The sequence below is a fragment of the Mus musculus genome, chromosome 2 (genome assembly GCF_000001635.26).
Source record: "Mus musculus strain C57BL/6J chromosome 2, GRCm38.p6 C57BL/6J".
NCBI lineage: Eukaryota > Metazoa > Chordata > Mammalia > Rodentia > Muridae > Mus > Mus musculus.
In genome coordinates this window covers 27408478-27432055 of record NC_000068.7, presented here as the reverse complement: position 1 = coordinate 27432055, position 23578 = coordinate 27408478, and the positions used below count along the sequence as shown (strand labels likewise).

At 52.3% G+C, this 23578-nt stretch overlaps 1 protein-coding gene across 5 annotated transcripts in view, besides 1 other annotated feature; it reads left to right on the top strand.

Annotated features, from left to right (window-relative positions):
• Positions 1-4447: 4447 nt before the first annotated feature.
• Positions 4448-23578, top strand: part of Vav2 (vav 2 oncogene) — a 165505-nt gene continuing 146374 nt past the window's right edge. For 3 of the 5 annotated variants that reach the window (XM_006497858.3, XM_006497856.2, XM_006497854.2), the window contains exon 1: positions 4449-5780. In XM_006497858.3, coding sequence (XP_006497921.1) covers positions 5577-5780 — 204 coding nt within the window. In that variant the 5' untranslated portion in view covers positions 4449-5576. Of the gene's footprint in view, positions 5781-23578 lie in introns of all 5 variants that reach the window. The other 2 variants (NR_133905.1, NM_009500.2) reach the window with 1 other exon arrangement.
• Positions 19916-20215: an enhancer, noted in NCBI's record as "Vav2R5 preCRMcc fragment". NCBI's record gives its function as "erythroid enhancer when transiently transfected in human K562 cells" and the evidence as "EXISTENCE:reporter gene assay evidence [ECO:0000049][PMID:17038566]".

Sequence of the window (23578 nt, the reverse complement as noted above, 5' to 3'; positions counted from 1 at the left end):
AACCCCAGCTATAGTCAAGGTGAAAAACAAACAAACAAACAAACAAACAAACAAACAGGCACTAAAGGCCACAAGTGGTGTGACTGCAGCTATATGAAGTGTCTATGATAAGTATATCCAAAGCAAATTCAAAGGTAACTGACAGAGGGGCTGCAGAGATGACTCAGAGCTTAAGAGTGCTGGCTGGTCTTGCAGAGGACCTGGGTTCAAATCCCACCACCCACATAAACTGTCTGGAGTGCCAATTTCAGGGGATCTGGTCCCTTCAAACACACATGCAGAGAAAACACCAATGCACATTTATAAAATAAAACCCCAAAAAACAAAAAAAAACCAACAACTTTGTTTGAAAAAAGGGGGCTTGCCAGAGCAGTAGGTGGGTAGAGGTTGGGGGCTACATTTAAGGGATGCAAATCTCTTCTTGGGTGACAAATACTGGTTGGGACACTTGTTTGTGTCCTATTAGGGAGGTATTGGAGCAGGTGGGGTTGGCACATTCCTTTGGCTGTGCGTCTTTGAGGTGACATGGCTGGAGGTGAGTGGAAGGACCCAGTGTCCTCTGGGTTGGAAGAAAGGTTTCAGGCTCTGATGAGGGTGGGAAGCAGCATGACAGGTTTTTCACAGCTGTGCTCGTCACACTGTGGGTATCAACTTCATTTTACTAAGAGCCAACATTTCCAGCAGCCACCGTGGTCCGCTGAGCCTGTCTGGAAACATGCTTAGTGCTTGTTATTCATATGCAGCCAAAGGGGGTGCAACTGGACCAGCTCCATTTACCTAGTATCCGGGTGGCTTGTGGCTTTGTGATGAGGGCTCCTGTGGAAATCAGAGCCACCCCAACTCTGCCTCTAAGCCTCATGCGGAGAGCTGAACAGTGTCCTGGCCCCAGTGCTCTCTGATAGGGTCTTCTCAGAAGCCTCTAAAGCCTCAGGACAGGTCTCAGGGGAGCTGTCCTCAGGTTTGCACAGTCATCGGCAGGTGCCCAAGTCACGACTGTGTCACAGCAAGATTTCAGAGACCTCAGTGAAGTGGTCAGTCTCTAGACTGTGGCCTTTGGCTTAAATTTGAATTTGAAGCAACAAGCAGTGAAAAGTCTCCATTTTGTCTTTTCAAAGGAAAAGCAAGAGCGCCCACACCCATCACCCAGCAAGGCAAGGCGTGCTCCGTCTCTAGGGCGGGCCAGATGGTCTTTCCCTACACCTATAATTTCCTGGGAAATTGTGACAGCTGAATTTGCCTGATGGAGCTCCAAATGGAATTTGCAAAATGTGTGTTCATGTGGGTTGGATGTGAGAAGAAATCCCTCACTCCACCAAAACATCCACTTCCCCTTCTCCGGAAAGGAAGCCAGGGCGCAGTCAGTATGGTCCAGTTGGTAGGTTGCGTGGGTGGATGCAGGTAATAAGTGGGTGGGTAGGAGTGGGGCAGGTAGTGATGGACAGGTGGGAGGCTGGCCTGAGCCATGTGAAAGGAAAGACAGAGGGAAGGGACACGGGAGGGCTGAGCAGGGGAATGAAGGACTAAGTAGATCAGAGGCTAAGTATCCAAAGGGCCAGGTAGATGGATTGAGGGACCAGTAAAAAGATGTAAAAAAAGGTTCAGGGCTGTAGACCAGGTGGTAGAGAAAAGGAAGGCCAATGCTGGTATTCCTTTGAATTCGAAGCCTTGCTGGACCCTGTGAGCGAGAGACCTTCGATGGTGGCCTTTTTGATGAAAAGCACAGAGAGCATGCAATGTGTCTGGGTGTTTGTTGGGGACACATGAACCAAGAGTCAAAATGACTGGTCTGGAGGGGAGGCCCTCAGTTTCTGGGACAGTCCAGTGTCTGTAGATGCTTTCTCTGAGGCAGCTGTGTGCTCAGAGGTACTTGCGATCTGGTCAGAGACCTGTCCTGGCGTTGCCAGGTGACCAGTGTTTCACCGTGGGGGTCGTTGGGACACTGCAGGAGCCCTGGAGGGCAGAGACAGGTTGTGTTCTGTGATTTCTCTCCTGCTGACACCTAAGCCTTACGGTCAGGTCAGCCTGGAGTAAAAACAAACAGCTCTGCTGGGAGCAATGGGAAAATGGACTCCATGTTGAGAACCTAGTTCAAATCCATTTTCTGCTAGCCAGAGTCTTGGTCAAGTCTCTCTCTGGTAGAAGAATTCTAGGCAGATAAACTGGAAGTGCAAAAAACTAGGAGCGGCATAGAAGATGCAGCCAGAGAAGGAAGCTGTGTCATAGGGGGTTTGCACGGCAGAGATTCTGCCATTTTTTTTTTCCTTTTTCCTTTCCTTTAAGACAGTGGTTCTCAACCTTCTTAATGCTGTGACCCTTTGTTTCTTTTCTTTTCTTTCTTTCTCTTTTTTCTTTTTGTTTTTTCGAGACAGGGTTTCTCTGTGTAGCCCTGGCTGTCCTGGAACTCACTTTGTAGACCAGGCTGGCCTCGAACTCAGAAATCCGCCTGCCTCTACCTCCCGAGTGCTGGGATTAAAGGAGTGCGCCACCACACCCGGCTTGCTGTGACCCTTTAATACAACTGTATTGAACACAACCTCATGTTGTGGTGACCTCTAACCATAACATTATTTTTCACTGCAATTATATTATGTTACATCAAAACTAATTTTTGTTACTGTTATGATTCATGATGTAAATATCCGTGTCTTTGAATGGTCTTAGGCAACCTAGCCCCAAGGGGTCCAGACCCACAGGTTGAGAATCGCTGCTGTAAGGGCTAGAGATGGGGCCTCATGCTTGTCAAACAGTGTTCTTTTAAAGAGCCCTAGGCCTAAAGATTTTATCTTTAGAGAGCTGAGTACCACAAAGGGCTTGTTTTGTGCTGTCACAGAGTGACAGGGTTGCATCTAGATTTGGTTCGGTCCTTGCTGGCTGTGGAGGGCAGACTGAAAGGCAAGGTAGAAGCGGGCTGCTGAGGAACCCAAGGGGAGGAACATAGACCTTGGTGGTGGCAGAGCTGGCAGTGCTCAGAATCTGAAACTTGCTGGCAAATTAGAAGTGGGGAGTTAACATCAGAGTCCATAAAAGAATACGCTGTAGCTGACCAGCTCATGACTGGGAAGACAGAGATGTTTAGTTCCGTTATGATGTAGAACTGCCTCTGGACGAGGCCTGGCTCTCCATAGCCATGCTTGCCCCTATCCCGTAAGAGCTCCCAGGAGACCTGCTACCCCTTTCCAGGGGCATTCTTCTCTGAAGCCTCGTGCATGGTTAGTTGGTGGCCCACTTCCCACATCCCAGACATGTGGCTGGGGTTGACAGTTCCTACCTCAGGGTTTCGTCTGCTCAGTTCACTGCAGAGCTCTGGTATTCAGCACAAGTGGCTTTCAGTGGTGCTCATGACCAAAGTGGGGAGGTACACTTCTCTTGGACACTTCCAGAGGGCAATCCTGGTGAACAGTTCTGGGCTGAGAGAATGGGTGAGGAGAAAGATCCCCTTTACCAGTCCTCCGCATGTTTGTTTTGAGCTCGTGAACTCTGACCTACACATGCACAACAGACACCTGGAATACTTCCCACCCAGCTTTTCTTCATTCATCCTTTCTATTATTTCCGAGATGAGTGATGTCCCCACTAGCCAGATAAGGAATTGGGTACCAGAGAGTTCTGCTGGTGCCAGGAGGCCTGGATCTTCTGACTTGGAGGACTGACATGCTAACTCCACTATATGCTCTGCACTACAGCCCCTCAAAGACAGACAGACCCCTCTTTTGTAGCATCTAGGCTGTCAGCTGATGCCATTGCCCTCAAGACCACCAGGGGGCAGCAGACGAACGCTTGATTGGATGGCAAAATTCGTTTGTCCTAGACCTGGTCTTAGCTTCTGATGAGGCAGGAAGGCTGGAGTGCTGGGAGCACAGAGGCCTCTTTTCTGTGAGAGAGCTCCCTGGGTACACACGCCAAGGCATGAATGCAGCAGCATTTAGCAGGGTGCTTTGCTTTCAGCTTTGCAATCTCCTTTCTTTCCTTCTTTCTTTTTCCTCCCTTTGGTGCAGGGTGTTGAATGACTCTTAGGGAGATGCTGGAGGGTCTGCCTGTAGCCCTGTGCTTTGGACGATTTAACCCCCAGTCCGCAGGAGGTCCTTCCCCTGAAGCTATTCAGAGGTGAAGTAGAGGGGCTGAAGGCTCTACCTGGCTTCTCTGCCGGATCTCTAGGATTAGGGTTCATGCTTCCTCCTTAGGTGGGGCAGGTGATGGGACTTCCTGCAGAGAGAGGCCTTTCTGGGAGGGACTTCCCTGGGTGCAGGGGACAGATCTGTCATCCTTCCCTGGCCCAGGTAAACTGAGAGAGGCAGGGGCTGACAGAACACCGCCCACAAAAGCTCGGCTCTTGGAAACTGGTCACTTTCCTCTCTTCTAGCTCCCTTTCATGACACCAGTCTCATAGAAGACTTGGCTTTGTGGGGTTCCCTTCTTCTTTACCAAGAACCCACAGCTCCTGATACTGTCCAGAGCAAATTAATTTTAATCACAAAAATCAGTTATTTATGCTTTTGAAGTCCCTCCCACTGTCACAATGTCCTCAGGACACAACACGGTCTATCTCTCCAGCACCTCCCACTAGACAATCAAGGGGGCTGAAAGTGAAGGATTTTTTTCCCCCTCTCTCCGTTATTGTGGAGGCGGAGTGTCTTGCGGACCCTGGCAAGGACAGAGGACTGGAAGAGGCCATAGGGGCGTAGGGTGTGTAGGCCAGCCTGGTTCGCGTTCTGGGGTCTATCTTTGCCGAAAGACCCTGCAAGGGCACCCAGCGTTACCGCGGTCATCTTCTAGTCTCTTCTGCCGTGCGGCGGCCTCATCGCACCGCAAGAAAGACCTCCAGCCTCCACGTGCACCTAGGGAAAGTCGTGGGCGGGGAGCCTGCTCAGGAGCCCCGCCTTCCTCAACTTTCGCTGGCGGCCCAGGGGCAGGAAGTGGGAGGACGGGTTGGAGGCGGTGCTTGGGTCTCCGGGGAGGTGCCGGGTGAAGGTGCCAGCTCCGCCCCCGGCCCCGCCCGGCCGTGGCCGCGCCCCCTGCACCCCCAGCGCCTAGGAGCCGCGGAGCCTCGGAGTCCCAGTGCCCCGCGAGTGGCGTAGAGCCCGCGGGCCCGGCGAACAAAGCGACGGTGGAGCGAGCAGCTCAGGCGCCGGACGCAGGGAGCGAGCGACCCGCTGCGCCTTTGTCTCGGGTGGGGCAGGAGCGGTGGCCGAAGCGGGGCGCCCGGAGCTCAGAATGCGGCGCCCAGAGGGGCGGATCGAGAAGCGCTGCGACTGCAGGAGGCGTGGAGCCCCGGCCGGAGCACGAGCGGACTTGTGTGTGTGAAAGAGGGACCCCGCACGCTGCCCCGCGAGCGCCGGTTGGCCGCACGTGGGCGGGAGCGGCGGCCGGCTAGTAGCCCGAAGAGGAGGAGGAGGAAGAGGAGGGCCGTGCGGCCGCGCAGCGGGGACCCGGGGCCGCCTGCGCGAAGCCCCGCCCCGGCGGCCGAGCCCCGCGCGGGCGGGCGGGATGCCCCGCGGTCACCGCACTTTGGCCGGAGCGCTACCCTGAGCCAGCTGGCCAGCGGCCGCAGCGGCGAGCGCACAGGCGCCGCGGGCGCCATGGAGCAGTGGCGGCAATGCGGCCGCTGGCTCATCGACTGCAAGGTCCTGCCGCCCAACCACCGCGTCGTGTGGCCCTCGGCGGTGGTCTTCGACCTGGCGCAGGCGCTGCGCGACGGCGTCCTTCTGTGCCAGCTGCTGCACAACCTCTCCCCCGGTTCCATCGACCTTAAGGACATCAACTTCCGGCCGCAGATGTCCCAGGTGAGGGTCCCGGCACTGCAGGAGGGACTCGGGTGTGCGATCTGAGGGGCGCATTGACTGGAGCGTGGGCCGCGGGAGGCCCAGGTTCTCTGGCCGGAGCTTCTGGCTCAGGGGTCAGTGCAGAGCAGGTCACATCCCGGTCTCCTCTTCCCGCTCTAGAGAGCGGCGGTCCCCGAAGGCGCGAAGTTGGCTAAAGTCCCCCAGTCTAGGGCGCGCTACCACCGCCGCGGGAACGGTTTGTGTGCGCCGGCTCCCCAGTCTACGGCTGCCTGGTGGAGGGCGACTCCAGCCTCGGTGTAACGCCCAGCACTGCAGTGTTGCGTCTAGGCCCGGGTCCCCGAGTGTCCCTTCCAACCGGGTGCGTGCCACGCTGGGGGTCACGTCCCCGGCTGCGTGCCAGACGACCGGAGCCCATGGAGGTTGAGTTGGAGCCGTTGAAGGATGAGGTGGAGTGGTGGCTACTGTTACCCGCAGCTCGGCGGAGGGGCCGGGCCGGGTGGGGTGCTACGGCCGGAGGGAGCGGGAGGGCCGGGCGCCGCCCCCTCTCTGGCCTGCGCCTCCTCCCGGACCCCAGCCCAGGACCAGCTGCCTCGGGGGCCTTCCTGGATAGCCTCTGGGTTGGAGTCTTCTTCGCCTTCTCATTGCCCCCACTTCGGTGGTCGCTCCAGTGTGGCCTTTGTGGAGGCCAAGACACGCGTTTGGCCGCAGGGCAGGGCAGGGCAGGGCAGGAAAATGTCCGCTCTGCTGGCTGAAGCTGCTTTTCTTGGCCCCTTGAAGGGAACTTGGCCGAGAGTTAAGCAAATTCGAGGCATGTGGCCCGCCCTTCGGGGGTCGCTCTTTAAAGGGATCTGGGAGGTGGAGAGAAGAGTTAGGCAGCTCTAGTTCAGCCGGGTACTGTCCAGGTGCGACCCGCCCACTTCGAAACTCCTAGTGGACGCCGGGAATTCTCTTCTAGGACTGTGGGAAACGCGATGACTCCGAGAGTCACTAATCCTAATATTCTGGCGGGTTTCACCCCTCCCCCTAAAGCCCTTTGGCTGTGTCTGCCTTTCCATAGAGATGAGGCCAGCCGATTCCTGTTTGACAAAGGAGAGCCCCTGGAGGGAAAGAGAGAGGGTTGTCCTCCTGCTTGATACCAGTACCCCAGCAGCCCAGAGAGCCAGAGAGGGAGATTTCAGGGTCTGTCTTGCATCTGGAGTCCTGCAAGATCTGAGTGTGCCCAAGTAGCACACTTAAATGGTTGCTGTAGGGAGAACTTTTTCTTTCTTTCTTTTTTTTTTTTTTTTTTTTTTTTTTTTGATTTTTCGAGACAGGGTTTCTCTGTGTAGCCCTGGCTGTCCTGGAACTCACTCTGTAGACCAGGCTGGTCTCAACTCAGAAATCCTCTACCTCCCGAGTGCTGGGATTAAAGGCGTTTGCCACCATGCCCAGCTATAGGGAGGACTTTCACAGACCTGGAGGTGTGACCCTTCTCCCCAAAGTTGGGGCTGGGAGACTGCGGTGTTTTTAACCCCTTTCAAGGCTAGAGAAAGGGAAGAGGGCAAGTCCTACACATAGCTGGGTCTTGATTCCCCTTCTCCCTATGGGCCTTCACTGAACTGGAGGCTTGCTTATGAATGGCTTGCTTCTGGCAGGTTCTGTTGTTGGGCCTGGAGGCTTGAGTCTGACCTGGGATTGTGGGTGAGGTGGGGTTAAGAGAGAGAGGCTGATTGGCAGGGATATTGGGAGGTCTCTGTTGTTTGGTCTGGATGGGATGAAGGGTGCTGGCTTGGGCAGGTTTCAGGGTTCAACCCTTGGGACCTGGGAACTTCCAGGCTTTACCAGCTGGGGATCACTGACACCAAGGTCTGGGTTCTCTTCTCGCTTGTCATCTTGTGTAGGCTTTTCTGTCCCTTGGTCTCTACAAAGCAGGTGCTCACTGAACCTCACGGCCCTATGTGTATATTCATAAGGAAAGAAGCAATGGTTGTTACCAGAGCTGGCTGTGCAGGGTCTGGGGAGAGATTTCTTTTCTCTCTAGGTGCTTGCTCTTTGCCACAGGAAGCTCACATTTCTAATAAGGGGGAGAAGGTGGTGTCACCTTAGTTTGTGGTGACTGGAACACAGAAGGAATCAAAACTGCTCTTTTCTTGGGGGGGCCTTGGGCTAGGCACAATTTGTGGAGTGGTGTGTCACTTCTGATCTGTAGACAACAGTTAAAGCTTAGAGAGTTCCACAGATGTGCCCTAGATGTGGCCCAGGTCACCCAGGCTGTAAGTGGCTTAAAGTAGCTTGTGTATGGACATCTTTCTAAAGACATGGTGAATTGGAAGGACTTGCCTCCGCTGCCTTGCAGACTTGCTTAGGGCTTTAGGCTTCCGCTGGGACCTGCGTGTGGGCTTTCTGGGGTGATAGCAGGAACATGCCTGCTTCCCCGGGACATCTGGATCCTTTATGAGGAGTCAGCCGGGCCATTTGGCAAGGAACAAGAGACCATTTTCTTTCTCCCTATTTGTCATGTGCCAGAACATGTCCAGCTCACTGGCCTCTGGTGTCCCCTGATCCTCGAAGGCCACATGGCTTCCTGGTAAGCCTTCAGGACTCAGAGGTCCCCTCCCATCTTGAGTTATCTCAGCTGGGCTATTGGTTCTAGGGGAGTATAATGGAAAAAAATGTTTTGGGATAGAGTCTGACTGTAACGCTGACTGGATAGAACTTGCTACATAGGCCAAGCTGACCCGGAATTCTCAGAGACCTGCCTGTCTCTACCTCCCAAGTGCTGAAATGAAAAGAATGTACCACTCTACCAGGCCTGGCAATAGGCATTTATTAGGCATCTGCTGGGTCCTGATGGTCATGGAGAGATACTGGCTGCCTGCTTTGTTGTGCCCTCTTGAGTGGGCAGGATAGGATGTACCTTGTACTCCAATGCCTGGAAGCCTCTCTGGGTTTAATTAAGCTAATTAGGTATACTCACTAATTATTGATCCTAAGAAGGGACCTATGGAGTTGAAGTGGCTACAGTTAAGAGTTCCAAACGGTACCGTGCCAGCTGACATTCTACGTTTGCTCTGGGGAGGCCTCTTAAGGAGGGGTCTCGTTCACTTGGCTCTGTCATGCTCATAACAATCTGGTGGCCTTCTCTCTTTAGGACACCAATGGTCTGTCCGCTGCAGCAGCGCAGCGTAGATCTCTGCATCCCTGGATCACCAGGGTTTGCCTTCGTGAGACCTCCATGTTCCCCCTCTCCCCTAACCTGGCCTGGTACTTTTTGTCTCCTTCTCCCCATGGTTTCTCCTCTTGTGCCCACCACATGCTTACTTTCCAACTACCTTCCAGCCTGGTTCGTTGGCAGCTGGTTTGGGGCCTCTTCCTTCTCTAGGACGCTTCCTCTGATTGCTCTCTTCTGTCCTGAGTCTCGTTTTGGGCTAACACTGCTCAACTATACATTTCTAGTGCTATGCTTTCAACACTTTTCTCGTGAACACCACTTACTGCCCGCTCGCCTGGACTCAGGCCCTGGGGGATTTAGATCATTCATCCAGCCCAGCAGTGGTTGTGGGTCCTTAAGGATGTGAGCATCTCCAGGCAGGACTACATCCTCTCTGGTTCCCTTCAGCCTGGTTTCCTGTGCAGAGCAAATCTTTCCTTTTACCTGTGTTCAAGGAATAATTCCTTTGCCTGTGTCCATATTACAGGCTGGGGAGGAGCAGGAGGGGAGTGGAGCACGTTGCCAATGTTCTCATGAAGCATCCGCAAGCAAGGGCAGCCAGTGGGCGAAATGGTTTTTGATTGAGAAGGAAGCCACTGGATGGGTACCCAGCTCCTTAAGTGTCTGTCGGAGAGGCTGGGGTTCAAGACATGGGGTTTGGGAAGCAGAGAAAGCAAAGCTGATTCTCAGGGAAGCCAGGCAGTGGTAAAAAGATGTGTGTGTGTGTGTGTGTGTGTGTGTGTGTGTGTGTGAATAGAAGTACAGATACCCTGGAGTCAGAACAGACTATTTGATCCCCTGGAGCTAGGGTTACAGCCAATTGTGAGCTGCTTGATGTGGGTGCTGGGAACCAAACTTGGGTCCTCTGAAAAACCAGCAAGTGCTGCTTAACCAGGGAGCCATCTTTCCAGTCTCGGGCTGGGCAGTTTTTCAATTTGAAAATGGCTCCAACTCATGGCCAAGTTGTTTACACTTTTGTGTGGACCTCTGAGTGGTAGCAGGAACTTGGTACTCCATGCCCTTGGTGCCCAGTGCGTTCATTACAAACAAATGTGCAGCAAGACACTCAGGTGTCCCAGTTAAGTGTCCTTTCCAGCAAAGGTGACCTGGGAGCTTCAGCTGCTCCTCTCTGCCCGAGGCCTCTCCTCAGAAGTCACAGTCTTTGCTCCTCTTGGCCAAGGTCCCGGCTCCTTGGATTTGAGTTCAGCTGACGGATGCCTCAGGATTAGACTCAGGCTGTGCCCCTGCGCCAGAGGCAGGCGGAGTGTGGCATCCTGCTGTGCTACCGGTTCCCTGGGATCCGAGCGGGTGGCTGGATGCGAAGCTCAGCATCCATCGAGTGTCCACTGGGGATGTGGAATTTAACTGCTTGATCATTGGGGAACTTAGGTTTCAGGGAGCTGCCCTTGAGACAAGGTAAATCCTATTTCTCCTCTCCCTCCCCTCCCTCTCTCCTTTTATCCTCTCTCCACTTCTTTTTCTCTCCCCCACCCCCCAGCGTGGGTTATGTTTCCTGTTTTATTCTAATCTGCTACAACCATTATTTACCTCGGTGCTCACATTGTCTCGGGCGACAGTGGGAACTGGTCCAGGTTGGCGTCTGTATATCTCTGGCACACTCCCAGGCATTCTGGGAGCATCGCTGACTAGCTGGCACAAGATGTTCTAGGCTCGTCTGTGTGTGTGTTCCTTTGTCCTAGCTCGGGAGCTGGCCCCTGCTTCAGTGGATGCAGTTCCTTGGTAGGAGAGGGGTAGGTCGAGGCCAGGATGAGGAGGGGTGTGCTCAGGACTCCAGGAAGCTCTTAGTGCTTACCTGGGGAAATGCATGTGAAAGCATGCATGTGTGTGTGTGTGCGCACACATTCTATGTTTATTTGTGGCCTGTGTATGTGAATGCAGCCAGTGCTGAGTTACATCTAGATTTGCACAGGACCAGAGAGCTGGTTCTATGGCTAAGAGCTCTTACTGTTCTTAGACTGACCTGAGGTTGAATTCTAGCATCCATGCTGGGTGCCTCACAAGGTTTACTACCATAGCTCCCAGGGATTGATCGGTCGCCCTTTGTTGGCTCTGCAGGTAGTTTCATTCATGAACACGCACACGCAGATAATAATAATAAAAAAATCTTTAGATTTATTCATTCTTTTTGTTTTTTGTTTTTTTTTTTGTGACAGGGTTTCTTTTTTCTTGGTTTTTCGAGACAGTGTTTCTCTGTATAGCCCTGGCTGTCCTGGAACTCACTCTGTAGACCAGGCTGGCCTTGAACTCGAACTCAGAAATCCACCTGCCTCTGCCTCCCATGTGCTGGGATTAAAGGTGTGTGCCACCACTCATGGGAAAAGTTTATTTATTATTATGTGTGTACCTGGTGTGCATGTAGGCGTGAGTACCACAGTATGTGTACTGAGACATCTTTGTGTCAGCAAGCGAACAGCAGCAATGGTCTTAACCATGGAGCCGTGTCTTTTGTTTTCGTGTGACAGGGTTGCTCTGTGCAGCCCTGGCTGTCCTGGAACTCACCCTGTAGACCCAGCTGATGTTAAATTCAAGAGATCTGCCTGCCTCTGCCTCCTGAGTGCTGGGATTAAAAGTATGTGTGCCCCTCCCCACCTCCAGCCATCTCTCTAACCTCCCTGAGCCCTCTTTTGAGGACACTCATGATAAAGCATTTGTCATCTGGCCTGTACCTTTTGTCTCTGTGTCCAGGGGACAGACAAGCTTGGAACAGAGATAGTGAAGACTGATGCGTGGTGCGGCTGGTGTCTGATGTGTTATCTATGTTAAGTAGATGAAGAACAAGGTCTCCTCAGTCCTGTCCCCCTCCTCAGGCCTCCTTTCTCAGATTCCTTGAAAACACCTTTTCTCCCATACGCCTTGTGGGCCCTTTAGCTTTCTTCTGGAATTAGGTAATCAGTGTTTGCTGTCAAGAGTTAGCTCAGAGTATTTTGGGCATCATGAGCCAGGTGACCTCTGTTCCAGCACCCCCACCCGCACCCCCAACTCTGCCCTCCCAGCAGGAAGGGCAGCTGTAGCTCTTTTCTGAACCAAGAGCGAGGCTGTGCTCCAGTATGATGCAGTTATTGAGACAGAATTCTGTGTTTTATAATGTGTTTATTCCAATCATTAAAATATAACCTTGCTTGGGAACTGAGGATGTAGCTTGGTGGCATTTGCCAGGCCCTGGGCTCCATCTTCAGCAGCAGCAGCAGCACTCCCCCCCCTCCCCCCACTCCTACATTCCTTGGTTTGGTTTGTAGGATGTGCAAAGCAAGCTGTATAGACAGACACCGTAGAAGGAGTCCAGTCTGGCAGCACAGGCTTGACATATCAGTTATTTGAATAGTGAGGCAGGAGAACCACAATTTCAAAGCTGGCCTGGAAACTTATAGAGGCTCTGTATTAAGATAGAGTATAGGGGCCGTGGTGGCACATGCCTTTAAACCCTGTCTTGAAAAACCAAGAAAAAAAAAAAGAATAGAAAAAGATAGAGTATGGGGGCTAAGACTATAGTATAGCTTAGTAGTAGAAGACTTGACTAATGCACACAGAGTTCTGGGGTCAGGCAAATAGCAGCTGTGGTCATATAAAACCCAGGGGCTGAGATATGGAAGATCAGCATTTGTACATGTGGACCTAACTGCCAGTGCTAGGGTCTGTTGAATCCTGTTTCAGGTCATCCCTCTTCTCTTCCCTCCTCCTATTCCTCCTCCTTGTCAACTTAACCCAAGCTAGAGGAGGAGGAGGAGAAGGAGGAGGAGGGGGAGGAGGAGGAGGAGAAAGAAGAGGAGGAAATGCCTCCATCAGATTGCCTGTGGGCAAGTCTGTAGGACATTTTTTTCTTGATTAATGATTGGAGTGTGATGGGCCCAGTTGTCCTGCCGTGGACAGTGCCATGACTGGGCAGGTGGTCCTGGGGTGTATGAGGAAGCAGGCTGAGCAAGCCAAGGGGAGCATCTCAGCTTTGCTCTCAGTTCCTGCCCTTGGCTTCCTGCCTTGGCTTCCACTGATGAGGGGCTTTGTATAACCAAAGAAACCCCTGACTTCCCAAGTTAGCTTTCGTTGTGGTGTGTTATCTCAGCAGTACCAACCTAACTAAGATACTGTCCTGGCAGTTTCCTGCACCCAGCTGACTTTCCAACCTTGTGCTGATGCTAACGGGGTGGGAGGTGTCCTTGTTTTTCTGTCTGGCACCTGGTGCTCTAACTCAGCCTCTGGCTGCCTCCAGTTGCTTCCTACTTCCTGGTCATTGCCCTGCGATTGCTCCTCAGCCTCCCCTCCCCGCCTCCTGCTCCAGTGCTTTCCCAGGCTCTGATCTTTGAGAAGGGCTCTTGGTTCCCCCTCTCCCCATACTGGTTCGCCCCTGTCTGCTCTTTGCCAAAAAACCCTTGACAAGCTTGTCTAACAGGAAGTGCTGGACAAGAGCAAACTGCTGACCTATTTTTCTCATACTTCCTTGATGATCTCGGTCACTTAGTGCCCTCAGTCAAGTGTCCTAGATGTGGAAGCCAGGCTGGTGAGGGTCCTTTGCACATAGTTTCCTTACTTGAAATAGGATGATAGTCCCTGTCTCTCCACACCCCCACCCCAGGCTCTCAGGACAGTTTTGTGGGAGATGTATGCCAGGAAGCAGGCCTGGCCGCCTCAGGATGCTGCAGGCCTGGCTGCCTCAGGAGGCTGCATGCCCTGCCCACCCTTGTGCTGCTTACTCCAGATCCGTGCTGCATGGGGCAGCCACCTTCCTCTCCTGTCCCCTAGCCCTTGGCAGGTCAGGCCCTGTTTGTCATTCCCACTGGCCTGAGGAGGAAGCTCCTCTGGTCTCGTGTCCCTGGGTGAACTGGGTAGCTAACAACTCAGAAGTCTGAGGTGACTGAAAGAACCTTCTGCCCTCTCTGTTGCGTCTTGGGCACGTCCAGACTGCACAGGCAGAAGATGGACGTATACCACCTTTGTGTCTTCAGAGTTGTACCTAGGGACTGAATCCGTGTCTTCTGCAAGAGCAGCCAGTGTTCTTAACCTGGTGAGCCATCTCTCTAACCCTCTAGGGAGCATTTATTTCCTGACCATCCGGGCACTGAGCTGTGACTCTGGCCTTATTAATGCATGAGGGGAGGGAGAGATAAGGACTCAGCTGAGGCCCTACTGCTCACTCGCTGTGTTGGGGCCCAGACTTCTCACCAGCCAGGGCAGGCAGGCATTTGGCAGGGTCCTTAGGCTGCTGGGAAGTGGGATGCCAGGAGCCAGTAACTGAATCGAAGGTGGCCTTAGGCATGGCCTAGCTGGCCCTGTTGTGGCTACATGGCTTCCTGGCCCATCCTTCACCTGTTTCCAGATGATGGGGAGGGGACTCAACCTTATTTACAAAGCATCCACCATAGGTCATTGTGTTACAGAGATAGCTTTGTGTGTTGACCTGATAATTAGAGAAGCAAGCTGGCAGGAGCCCGGGACTGGCACTTACCCATAGGATCTTCAGGGTGGTTTCTTGGCCAGGTGATGGTGGTCCCCTTGCTTTCCGTGTTCTTGTTTCCAATTTATTTCAGTAGCTGCACTAACAAACAGGCAGCTTAAGTAAGGTGCTTCCTGCCTTCACTGGGTGCCTGTCTGTCAAGAACAGCTATGGCTCCTTTTCTGCCTTTTCTCCTTTCTCCTGTGCACTCCTCCCACCTGTTAACATCCTTTGTGGAGTGTGGTCGGTCCACAGTCCCCCGCCCCCCCGCCCCCACCCCCAGGGCTGGGATCCTAGACCCCACCCACTCACACAAAAGTGACCTATGCAGACCACTGGGGACCCACTGGCTTCATCCTGGTTCTGGCCTCAGGCGCTTGGGCAGGGTGTGATTGACATACCATCAGAGCCCTGGTCCCTCTTAGCCTAAGTCTGAATCCTACTTAACCATCTCTTGCAGATCTTATGTCTTCTTGGCTGTTGGTCTTGGGCCTTACTTTCTCAGGGAACTTTTTCCTTTTTCGAGACAGGGTTTCTCTGTGTAGCCCTGGCTGTCCTGGAACTCACTTTGTAGACCAGGCTGGCCTCGAACTCAGAAATCCGCCTGCCTCTGCCTCCCCAATGCTTGGATTAAAGGCGTGTGCCACCTTTGCCCAGCTTTCTCAGGGGACTTTTAAAGAGCCACAAGATAGAATTTGGTTAAGGACTGATTGAGGTAGCAGAGGAAAGAAGTCAAAGCTCACAAGGACAATACCGGAACTTTGAGAAGGGCTTTGTGGATAGGGTAACCCTACACCCCTTGCAGAGTTGGAGCTGAGATTCTTGCCATCATCCAGCTGCTAACAGGCCCAACAGAACAGAGTCAGCTCAGAACCTCTTGTTTGGCATTAGTCACCCCCCTGCACCAGCAAGGCTGAGCTCACCCTCAGCCTGTGATTTCCCCTGGGCACCCAGGGGCCTCCTGACTGCATAGTAGTATCCTGTGGTTGTCGCCATCTTTGGCTTTTGGCTCCAAAAGATAAACAAGAATAGCAATCCCCACAGTGTCGAAGAGGTGACAGGTCTGTGCCCAGGCTTGCTTGACCTGGGGCCAGATCTGACTGAGATTTCCTGAAGCCAGCCAGTGACAGTTTCACAAGGACAGACTCAGCTACAAACGGTGACCTGTGGTCTGTGTGTGTTTGCTATGCTTTATAGAGTTTGTATAAGGAAGGATTAAAAGAATTTTTATGGGGCCTGCGCCAGCCCTGGAGCCAACTCAAACCTGAAGCCATAAATGCCCCTCCTAGCTGCTTTTCTGTGCTTTTGGTTTGGGGCGGGCACAGTTGTTTGGTCCCCTTTTCTTCTGATATTTCTTTAGCCTTGGCGTTTCCAGGATCACAGAGCTTGCTCCGTCCGAGTCCCCTCAGCCCTTTGCCGTCTGTGCAGGGTGGGTCCGGTTGCTTGTTTATCTTCTTTCATTAGATGACCTTTCAAAGTGTTGCTGCATTTGGGGTCATGTATTAATTACATCAAGCCCTTCGGTGGCTGCATCTGGAGGGTTCTGAGGTAGGAGTTGGGCGTGGTCTTCCAGGACCAGAACCCTGTACTCCCTGGGCATCACAGATGTCGTTTCTATCTCTGTGCCTCTCCTGCCCTCCCTTCATAGGTCATCTCCCTTTTAAAAGCAGTGAGGCTTTTCTGATTGTCACTGTTGTCATACACACTGGAGCGCACAGCCAGGCACATGCAGGTGGCGTGGGCCTGTGCTGAGTGTGACATAGGGCTTCCTTTGTTGGCTAAGGAGAAGAGATGCATGGTGTTGGGCCACCGCTGGAACGCTACTGCTTCAAGAATTTTTGACTTAGGGGCCCCCCTTTCTAATCCCAGAGCCTTATTCCTGCAGGCACCTGCACCCCAGAGGTCTGAGGCTCACGTCGCTGCCTTGTTTTCTGGCCTCAGTGAGATGCAGAGGTTTGTGGTCATGTAAGAGCACAGGCCCCTATCTCTTAACTGTGTAAGATGGTGATCAGCCCAAGACCATTGCGTCACGTCTTCTGGTGTAAGGGCAGCTGGACATGTGTTGTCTACCACATGACATGTGTCCCCCAGCCCCACCCTGTTGTGGTGGGTGGAAGGTTCTGGTCCCTTATGTTCATTCAACCCTGTTCTGAGACCCACCTTCCTTCTTTTCCCACGTCCCTCACTCCCCTCCACTCCCTTCTCCCTATCAGTGCCCCTTCCTGGTCCTTACTTTGTTTATTTAGCAGCAGGGACAGGAGGGGCACAGTTGCTTGGATCTGGCCTCTTTGCACCTATAGGTGGTGGATACATGGCTCTCCACGATGGCCCAGGGTGCCTGTCTCCACCCTGAAGTGACTTGCCATTGCTTGTTTTCACCCCAGAGCACACACACAGGAAGACAGTTTGGGCAGGGCAGCCGTGGAGACTGGTAAGTTGCTGTTCCTCTCCAAGCTCAGTTTATTCGTTGCCTCCATGGCAGGGTGGTTCACCCACTCTCACCTTTCACACTCTTTAATTAGTTTTGCTCTCTGTTTATTTGAGACCGTCTCATAGCCCAGCCTGCTCGTTAGCTCGCTATATTGCTGAGGGTGACCTTGAACTCCTGATCCTCCTGCCTCTACTTCCCAAGTACTGGGATTACTTGCATATGCCACAGTGCCTGGCCCTTCTTGCTTTTCTCAGGCTTTCCTTCTCCCACTGGGTCTGCACCTCTGCTGAGGTGGTGAGGTGGTGGAGCTGCCTGAGATTCCTTAAGATTTCCGCCCTCAGTCTCCAGAAGGCAGCGTCCCCTTAACACTGGTCTCTTCTATCTGTCTTCAGCTTGGCACCTGCTACCCGATGCTCCTCCCCGAGCTGTCAGGGACAGAGATAGGTGCCCACTTCCCAGCCTGAGGAGCCAGGGCCAGACTCCGCATATGTGATGGAGGAGGGTATCCCGGTGGCTGCAGCTCTGTGACCCTGTGCTTCAGGCTTGTGTAAAGGGATCTTTTTTTTTGTTGTTGTTCCCACGTGCTTCCTAGGCAGATAGGAGGAAGATGAGGATGTCGGGTGAACTTGCTTGCCTTTCCCCTCAGCTGCTGTATGGTGTGTGTAATTACTCTTGTGGCGAGCCGCCCTGCCCTGCCAGTGACTCTTCAGCTCTGTGCTTCGTGCTCTGGTTGACAAGTCCCCTCTTCAGCTGCTCTTAGAGGTGGGGCACGTTCCTGTAGGAGTGAGGCAGCGCCTCTCTAGCTGCAGCCGTCTGGGGCAGACTCTAGCAGTGGCTGCTTTTAATAATGACGTGGCTCTTTGGGTGGATCTCGGTTTTTTCCAAGATTAGTTGATGATGTAATATTCTTGTATCCCACCCTGGAGCCCAGACCTGTCCTGGCATTTTTGGGAACATGAGCGTTTGAGATGCGGTGCAGAGTCGGGTGGCAGGGCTGGCAGGCTTCAGGACTGTTTGTTTAGCAGGTGCTAAGAATGACTTGTAAGGAGAGGGTGGGGAGTGGTAAACCCTGGCTGTGTGTATGCACAGCCTTGCCTATGTGTACACACACACACACATCTCACTCACATGTGCACTAAGGCTTGGCTGCTCTGTGCAGTGGGCTTCCTAGGAGTGAGGGTGTGTGGGCGCTGGCTGGGTGGGACTGAGTCACTGAGGACTGTGCGTCCTGCCGGCCAGTGTGATCTGGGTCTCAAGGCTGGGAAGAGTCATTCATGGCCCCTGGTTGTTTTGGTGGTGTGTCTGCTCAGGGCCCCATGAACCTCATTTTGCTCGATAAACTGTCTACCCTATTGATGCTAGTGAATGAGAAGCTGGTCTTTCTGTTGGGAGAGGCCAGCCACTGCCTTTGTTGAAAGTTAGGTACCCAGGCGGCACACAGACATGAATGGGCCTCTCAGTGAATGGGTTCTGAGAATGGTGGGGGTGGGGAAGGTGGGGGGTGGACCATGACAGTGGCTCTCTCTCTCTCTTTTCTTTTTCTCTCTCTCTTCCCTCCCTTCCTCTCTTTCTCCTTTTCTTTGCTTCTTTCTCTCTCTCTCTTTCTTCCTTCCTTCCTTCCTTCCTTCCTTCCTTCCTTCCTTTCTTTCTTAAGATCTGAAGGTTTTTATTTTGTTTTATACTCTATTACTACTGATTGGTAAGTTTTACTAGTTCCAAACACCATGAGCATTATGTGGACCAAATGATAACATTCTGATTATTTGATTTTGACAAAGCCTGATATAGAGGCAAATGGAAAAATTCACCACCTTTAAGGCTCATGAGGCTACAGCGAAGCCATGGGCAAAAAGTCTGCTAAGAGAACCCACAACAAAAAGACTGCTATAGAGTTTATGTTGTAACATTTTTGGCTTACATATGAAGATATATAATATATTTTACAATTTTTAAAGCTCATCAGAATCTGGATATCTTTATACAATAGTTTCATATAATTCTTCCTTTTTGAGGAAGTTGCCACTTTTTAAGAGCTAGAAAAAAAGAAGGAGACCCCTACCCACGCGATAGGCTCCTATTTTACACATCAGCTTCTGGGACTTAAATCAGAAATGTCTAACTTACCCAAACAACGGAGGAAGTCAGCAGTTTATGTCACTATCTACCAAAGAATAAAGAATAAGTGTCATTTGGCCGTAAGTTCTCCGTGAGCTAGAATGAACAGGCCCTTTACAACCCATTACATTCTAAAACAACACTTTCTTTAATCATTTGTAAAACTGTGTAAGAATACATCAGCCGTTTCTTAATCCATCTCCATGGTTCATCCTTTCCCTTTCTCTCCCTCCTGGTACTTAGTTCTGTATGGCTCCTGGTTCCCATGAATGAGCTGTGTTCATCCCAGGATGCAGGAGAAGTGGTCACCCTGGGCCGGCACCAGCCCCCAGTCACAGCTAGCTTACCCTGGCAGAGAGGCTCTGGCCCTCAGTCTGCCTACAGCTTAGCCTTCTGGTTCTTGGATTGTAGGTTGGCCCCTGGGTTTCTTCCTTACTATGGCAGCTGGGTAGACCAGCCAGCCAGAGTAGTGCTTCATGATGGAGAGAGAGAGCACAGCCCAGGGGCTAGCCTCTGTAGTGTCTTTGGACCAGGGAGATGCCTGCCGGGCTGCCTGCAATCCCCGGGCAGTTCTGGGGATTGCCAAGATGGGTCTAATTAGTCACTGAATGGTCCTGAGGTGGAGCCAGCACAGGTTGTTTTCTTCTCTGCCTCGCAGAGGCTCATTGGAGTACAGTTAGGTTTGCAAGGCTTTGGGACTTGAGGCTGAGCCCCAGAACCCGAGTTCACCATCAGAGGAATGTAGGGCCAAAACCTGGCTTCATACACACCCTGAAGGCTTGGTGCGTGGTGTGCTCTGGGAGGCTTTTCTGCCTCCCAAGATGAGGGATTCGTATCCTTTGTTGCCATCCATAATTCATGTGTTGGCACTCGCTTGCTCTCTCTCCTCTCTTTCTCCTCTTTCTCTCTCAACTCATGTGCATAATAAAACTTTTTTTTTCCCCTTTAAAAAAAAAGGAAGATAGAATGTCTACACACCACTCCCTCCCTCCGCTTCATGCAAATAAACCCTGGGAGAAATTGGCCTGTCATCTCCTTGGGTGTATTTTGTGGTAATTTAGCTGCTTAAACGAAACATCTGTTAGCCAGTAAGGCCCAGGGAGAGCAGGGCTCTAGATTACAGAGAAGAGCAGAGAAGTCATTCATTGTGTTTACTGTTCCTGGGGAGTGGCTTACAGGCAGTGGGGTGGGGGCGGAGCTGACACCCAGAGGTCACGGTGCAGGGGTGGGGGTGGGGAAAGCTAGAACATTGCACTCACTCGGCCCCTTGGGTCCCTGAGGACAAGGGCCCACTTCCTCTCTGCGCCTGGGTCAGAACTGGTGTTGGGCTGTGGTTGGGACTCTGGGAAGAAGCTGCTCCTGTCGGGCAGCTTCATGTGGGCCTAAGAGACCCTTACGCTCAGGCAGAATTTCCTCTTGAGGGGCTGAGTGTAGCTTGGTGTTCTGAGGTATGAGGACCTTGCGCTTAGACTTGGCCCCACTGTGGACCTGGCGGCCCTGTGTGCTTCCTACCCTAGGCCTCAGCTGGTAGGTTATAGGAAGGGGGCTCCAATGGGACTAGGTAAGCTCCCCCTCCCATCCCCCCAGTCTCCCTGTGTGGACCACAGTCCCTGGCTTTATGCGCTTGGTTATTTCCCATCTCCAGCTTTGGGAACTGCCTCACTATATAATGGTTGTGTGTGTGTGTGTGTGTGTGTGTGTGTGTGAGAGAGAGAGAGAGAGAGACAGACAGACAGACAGACAGACAGTGATTTTCACAAGTACCTTGCTGTGTGGTACAATGGGGGGAGTGGTGCACATCTCTGTTGGGCACAGGTGGACCCTTGATGCCAGTTTGAGGTGGGTGAGAGCTCATCTTGCCGTCGAGGGTTCTGGGGCAGAATAAGGAAACGCTGGCATGACCTCGCAAGTGAATAGTTGGGAGGAGGCCCAGCACTCTAGGAGCTGGGGTTGCTGAGTCCGGGCTGCAGACCACCCTGTGTTTAGGGGAGATGACAGGAATTTCAAGCCACTGCCTTGAAGGATTCATGGCAGTGAGTGGGTGGTCATGTGGGTGGTTTCATCCTTGGGAGGGTCATGAGAAGAGATGGAAAGAATGTGTTATGTTCAGATTTGGTTCTAGAAAGTTCTTTTGGGGGTTGGCCGTTACGGTACGAGACAGCTGTGGGTGTGTGATAGGTAGACAGTGGGCATAAGCAGGGGAGGCGAGGAACAAGCTCTGAGGGAGTTTGTAAGGCCTGGCGGGCTTGGAGCAACTAGACTTGGATGAGAAAGAGGGTGTGGGGGCCTGGTGTGGGGCCTGGGTAGTGCTAGGAATGCTAGGCTGGGTTTTGTCCTTGGATGCTGGTTGAGGGGACAGGGAAGGTCCAAGGTCTCCCAGGGTCTGTTTGTATGTGTGTGTGTGTTTGTGTGTTTCTGTATGCAGAGGCCAAAGATCAGTAGTGAGTGTCTTCCCTCAACCTTGTTTCAGTTAACCCATGGAGCCACAGAGAGAGGGATTTATTTTGTTTTCTTGATACAGGTTTTCTTGGGCTGGTGAGTGAGTTCCAGGACAGCCAGGGATACACAGAGATACCCTGTCTCGAAAAAACAAAAAAAGAAAAAAAAAGAGACCCAGTTTCAAAAACAAACATATACACACACACACACACACACACACCACACCACACACACTTTTTTTTTTTTTTTTGGAGACAGGGTTTCTCGTTTCTCTGTGTAGCTCTGGCTGTCCTGGAACTCACTCTGTAGACCAGGCTGGCCTCGAACTCAGAAATCTGCCTGCCTCTGCCTCCCGAGTGCTGGGATCAAAGGCGTGCGCCACCACGCAGGGTTTGAGACTGGGTCTTACTGTGTAGTCCTAGCTGGCTCGGAACTTGCTATGTAGATGAGAACAGCTTCAGGCTCAACAGAGACCCGCCTGCCTCTGCCTCTTCAGTGCTGGGATTAGAGGAGTGAGACACCCTTCCAGGCAATTAAAAATTATTTTGATGTGTGTTTGCGCATGTAGTGCCTGGTTGTGCCTGTGGAGGCCAGTGGACAACATCAGGTGGTCCGCTCCTGTCACTCTCAGCCTTTTTCTTTGAGACAGGGTCTCTTGTTGAACATGGACTTAGAGGCTGGTAGCCAGCAAGCCCTGGCAATCCTCACATTTCCGTCTCGTCCAGTGAGGGGTTTCAAGGCACACTTAGCTTTATTGGATGCTGGAGATTCAACCCAGTTCCTCGTGCTTGTGTGCAGCAAGCACTGTACCCACTGAGCCATCGCCCAGCCCCCTCCCCACTTTTTAAATGTGGGTGTTGGGCATCAAACTCAGTTCGTCATGCTTTCATGAAAGCAAGCAAGCATTTGACTGACTGGATCATCTCCCCAGTTTTTTTTAATTGGTGTGTGTGTGTGTGTGTGTGTGTGTGTGTGCGTGCATCTGTAGGCTTAGAAGCCAGTTGCAGAGCCAAGGCGCTGGCTTTGAATTGTGGGACTCAGCTTTAGATTTTTTTTCCTATCAGCTTGAACTACCAACTTTGCATTCAGGTGGTAGTTCGTTCAGGTCATGGCAGGTTTGAACCGCTGATTCCTGTAGGCATGAAGTGGGCCTTAGGCTCCAGCTCCCTGGGGAAGGGCTAGTTGCCAGCATGTTGGTTCATTGAGGGTGACAAGGTGGCCTTTGTGGAGTCCTGCCAAGCAGACTGAAGACCCAGAAGAGCTTATGTGTTGTTTTTAAAAGTGAGTGTTGATTATGAACAGAGGTTTTTCTTTAAAAAGGACATTGAGTTAAATTGATTTTTTGGAGCCTCTTTTATTGCTATTGATCCAGCAGAGCTTCAGTCAGGAAATAAGCTCACAGTGGCTCTGCTGAGACTTCCTTGATACCTCACTGATGTCGGGAGAGAAGCATTTGCTAAGACTTGGGTGACCGTACCTGGTCGTGAGCCCAAGGCTGGCACGTGGACTTCGCCATGATTCCTGGGCTCTTGTCCTGCTGTCGTGTACTGGAGGACAGCACAAGTGCTCTCCCTCCGTATCTGGAGCACAGGCTCTGTAGTGGAGTAGTCTATGGCTAGAGGCGATAGGTGCCGGTCCTGTGTGTCTCCAGTCTCCAGGTGCTGTGGATGGTACCTTCTCCAGGACATCAGTGATCCTGGGGACATGAGCACCTAGAGGACCCTGCTGGACAATTTCAAGCTGGGGCTTATCTTCTTGGTTCTCTAGCAGCAGGGGCCATTGGTGTCTGTCACATGCCTTTAGTTAGCCTGAGCTCAGGGTTATGATGACTGTGTCCACCTGAGTATACCCTGCCCTCTTGCTCACCACTTCTCCCACTCTCCACCTACCTGCTGTAGCAGCCTGTACCCTGTAGGCTGCTAACTGCTGAGAGTCAGGCTGCAGGATGCGTATCTGATTCTCTTCTTTTTGGGTCTCAGAGAAAAGTTACCATGTCCCTGACTCTCTCCATTCCTTGTGTCCCACCAGGTGTAAGTGGAGTTTCTGGACATGTATGGTATAGTGACATCATTTATACCCCTCAACCTGGCCACCTTCTTTGTACTGTGAAATGTCTTTGCTCTGTGACAGCTGCTGTCTGCCTGTTAGTCTCTCATCATCCCTCTTGCTAGAGTTAG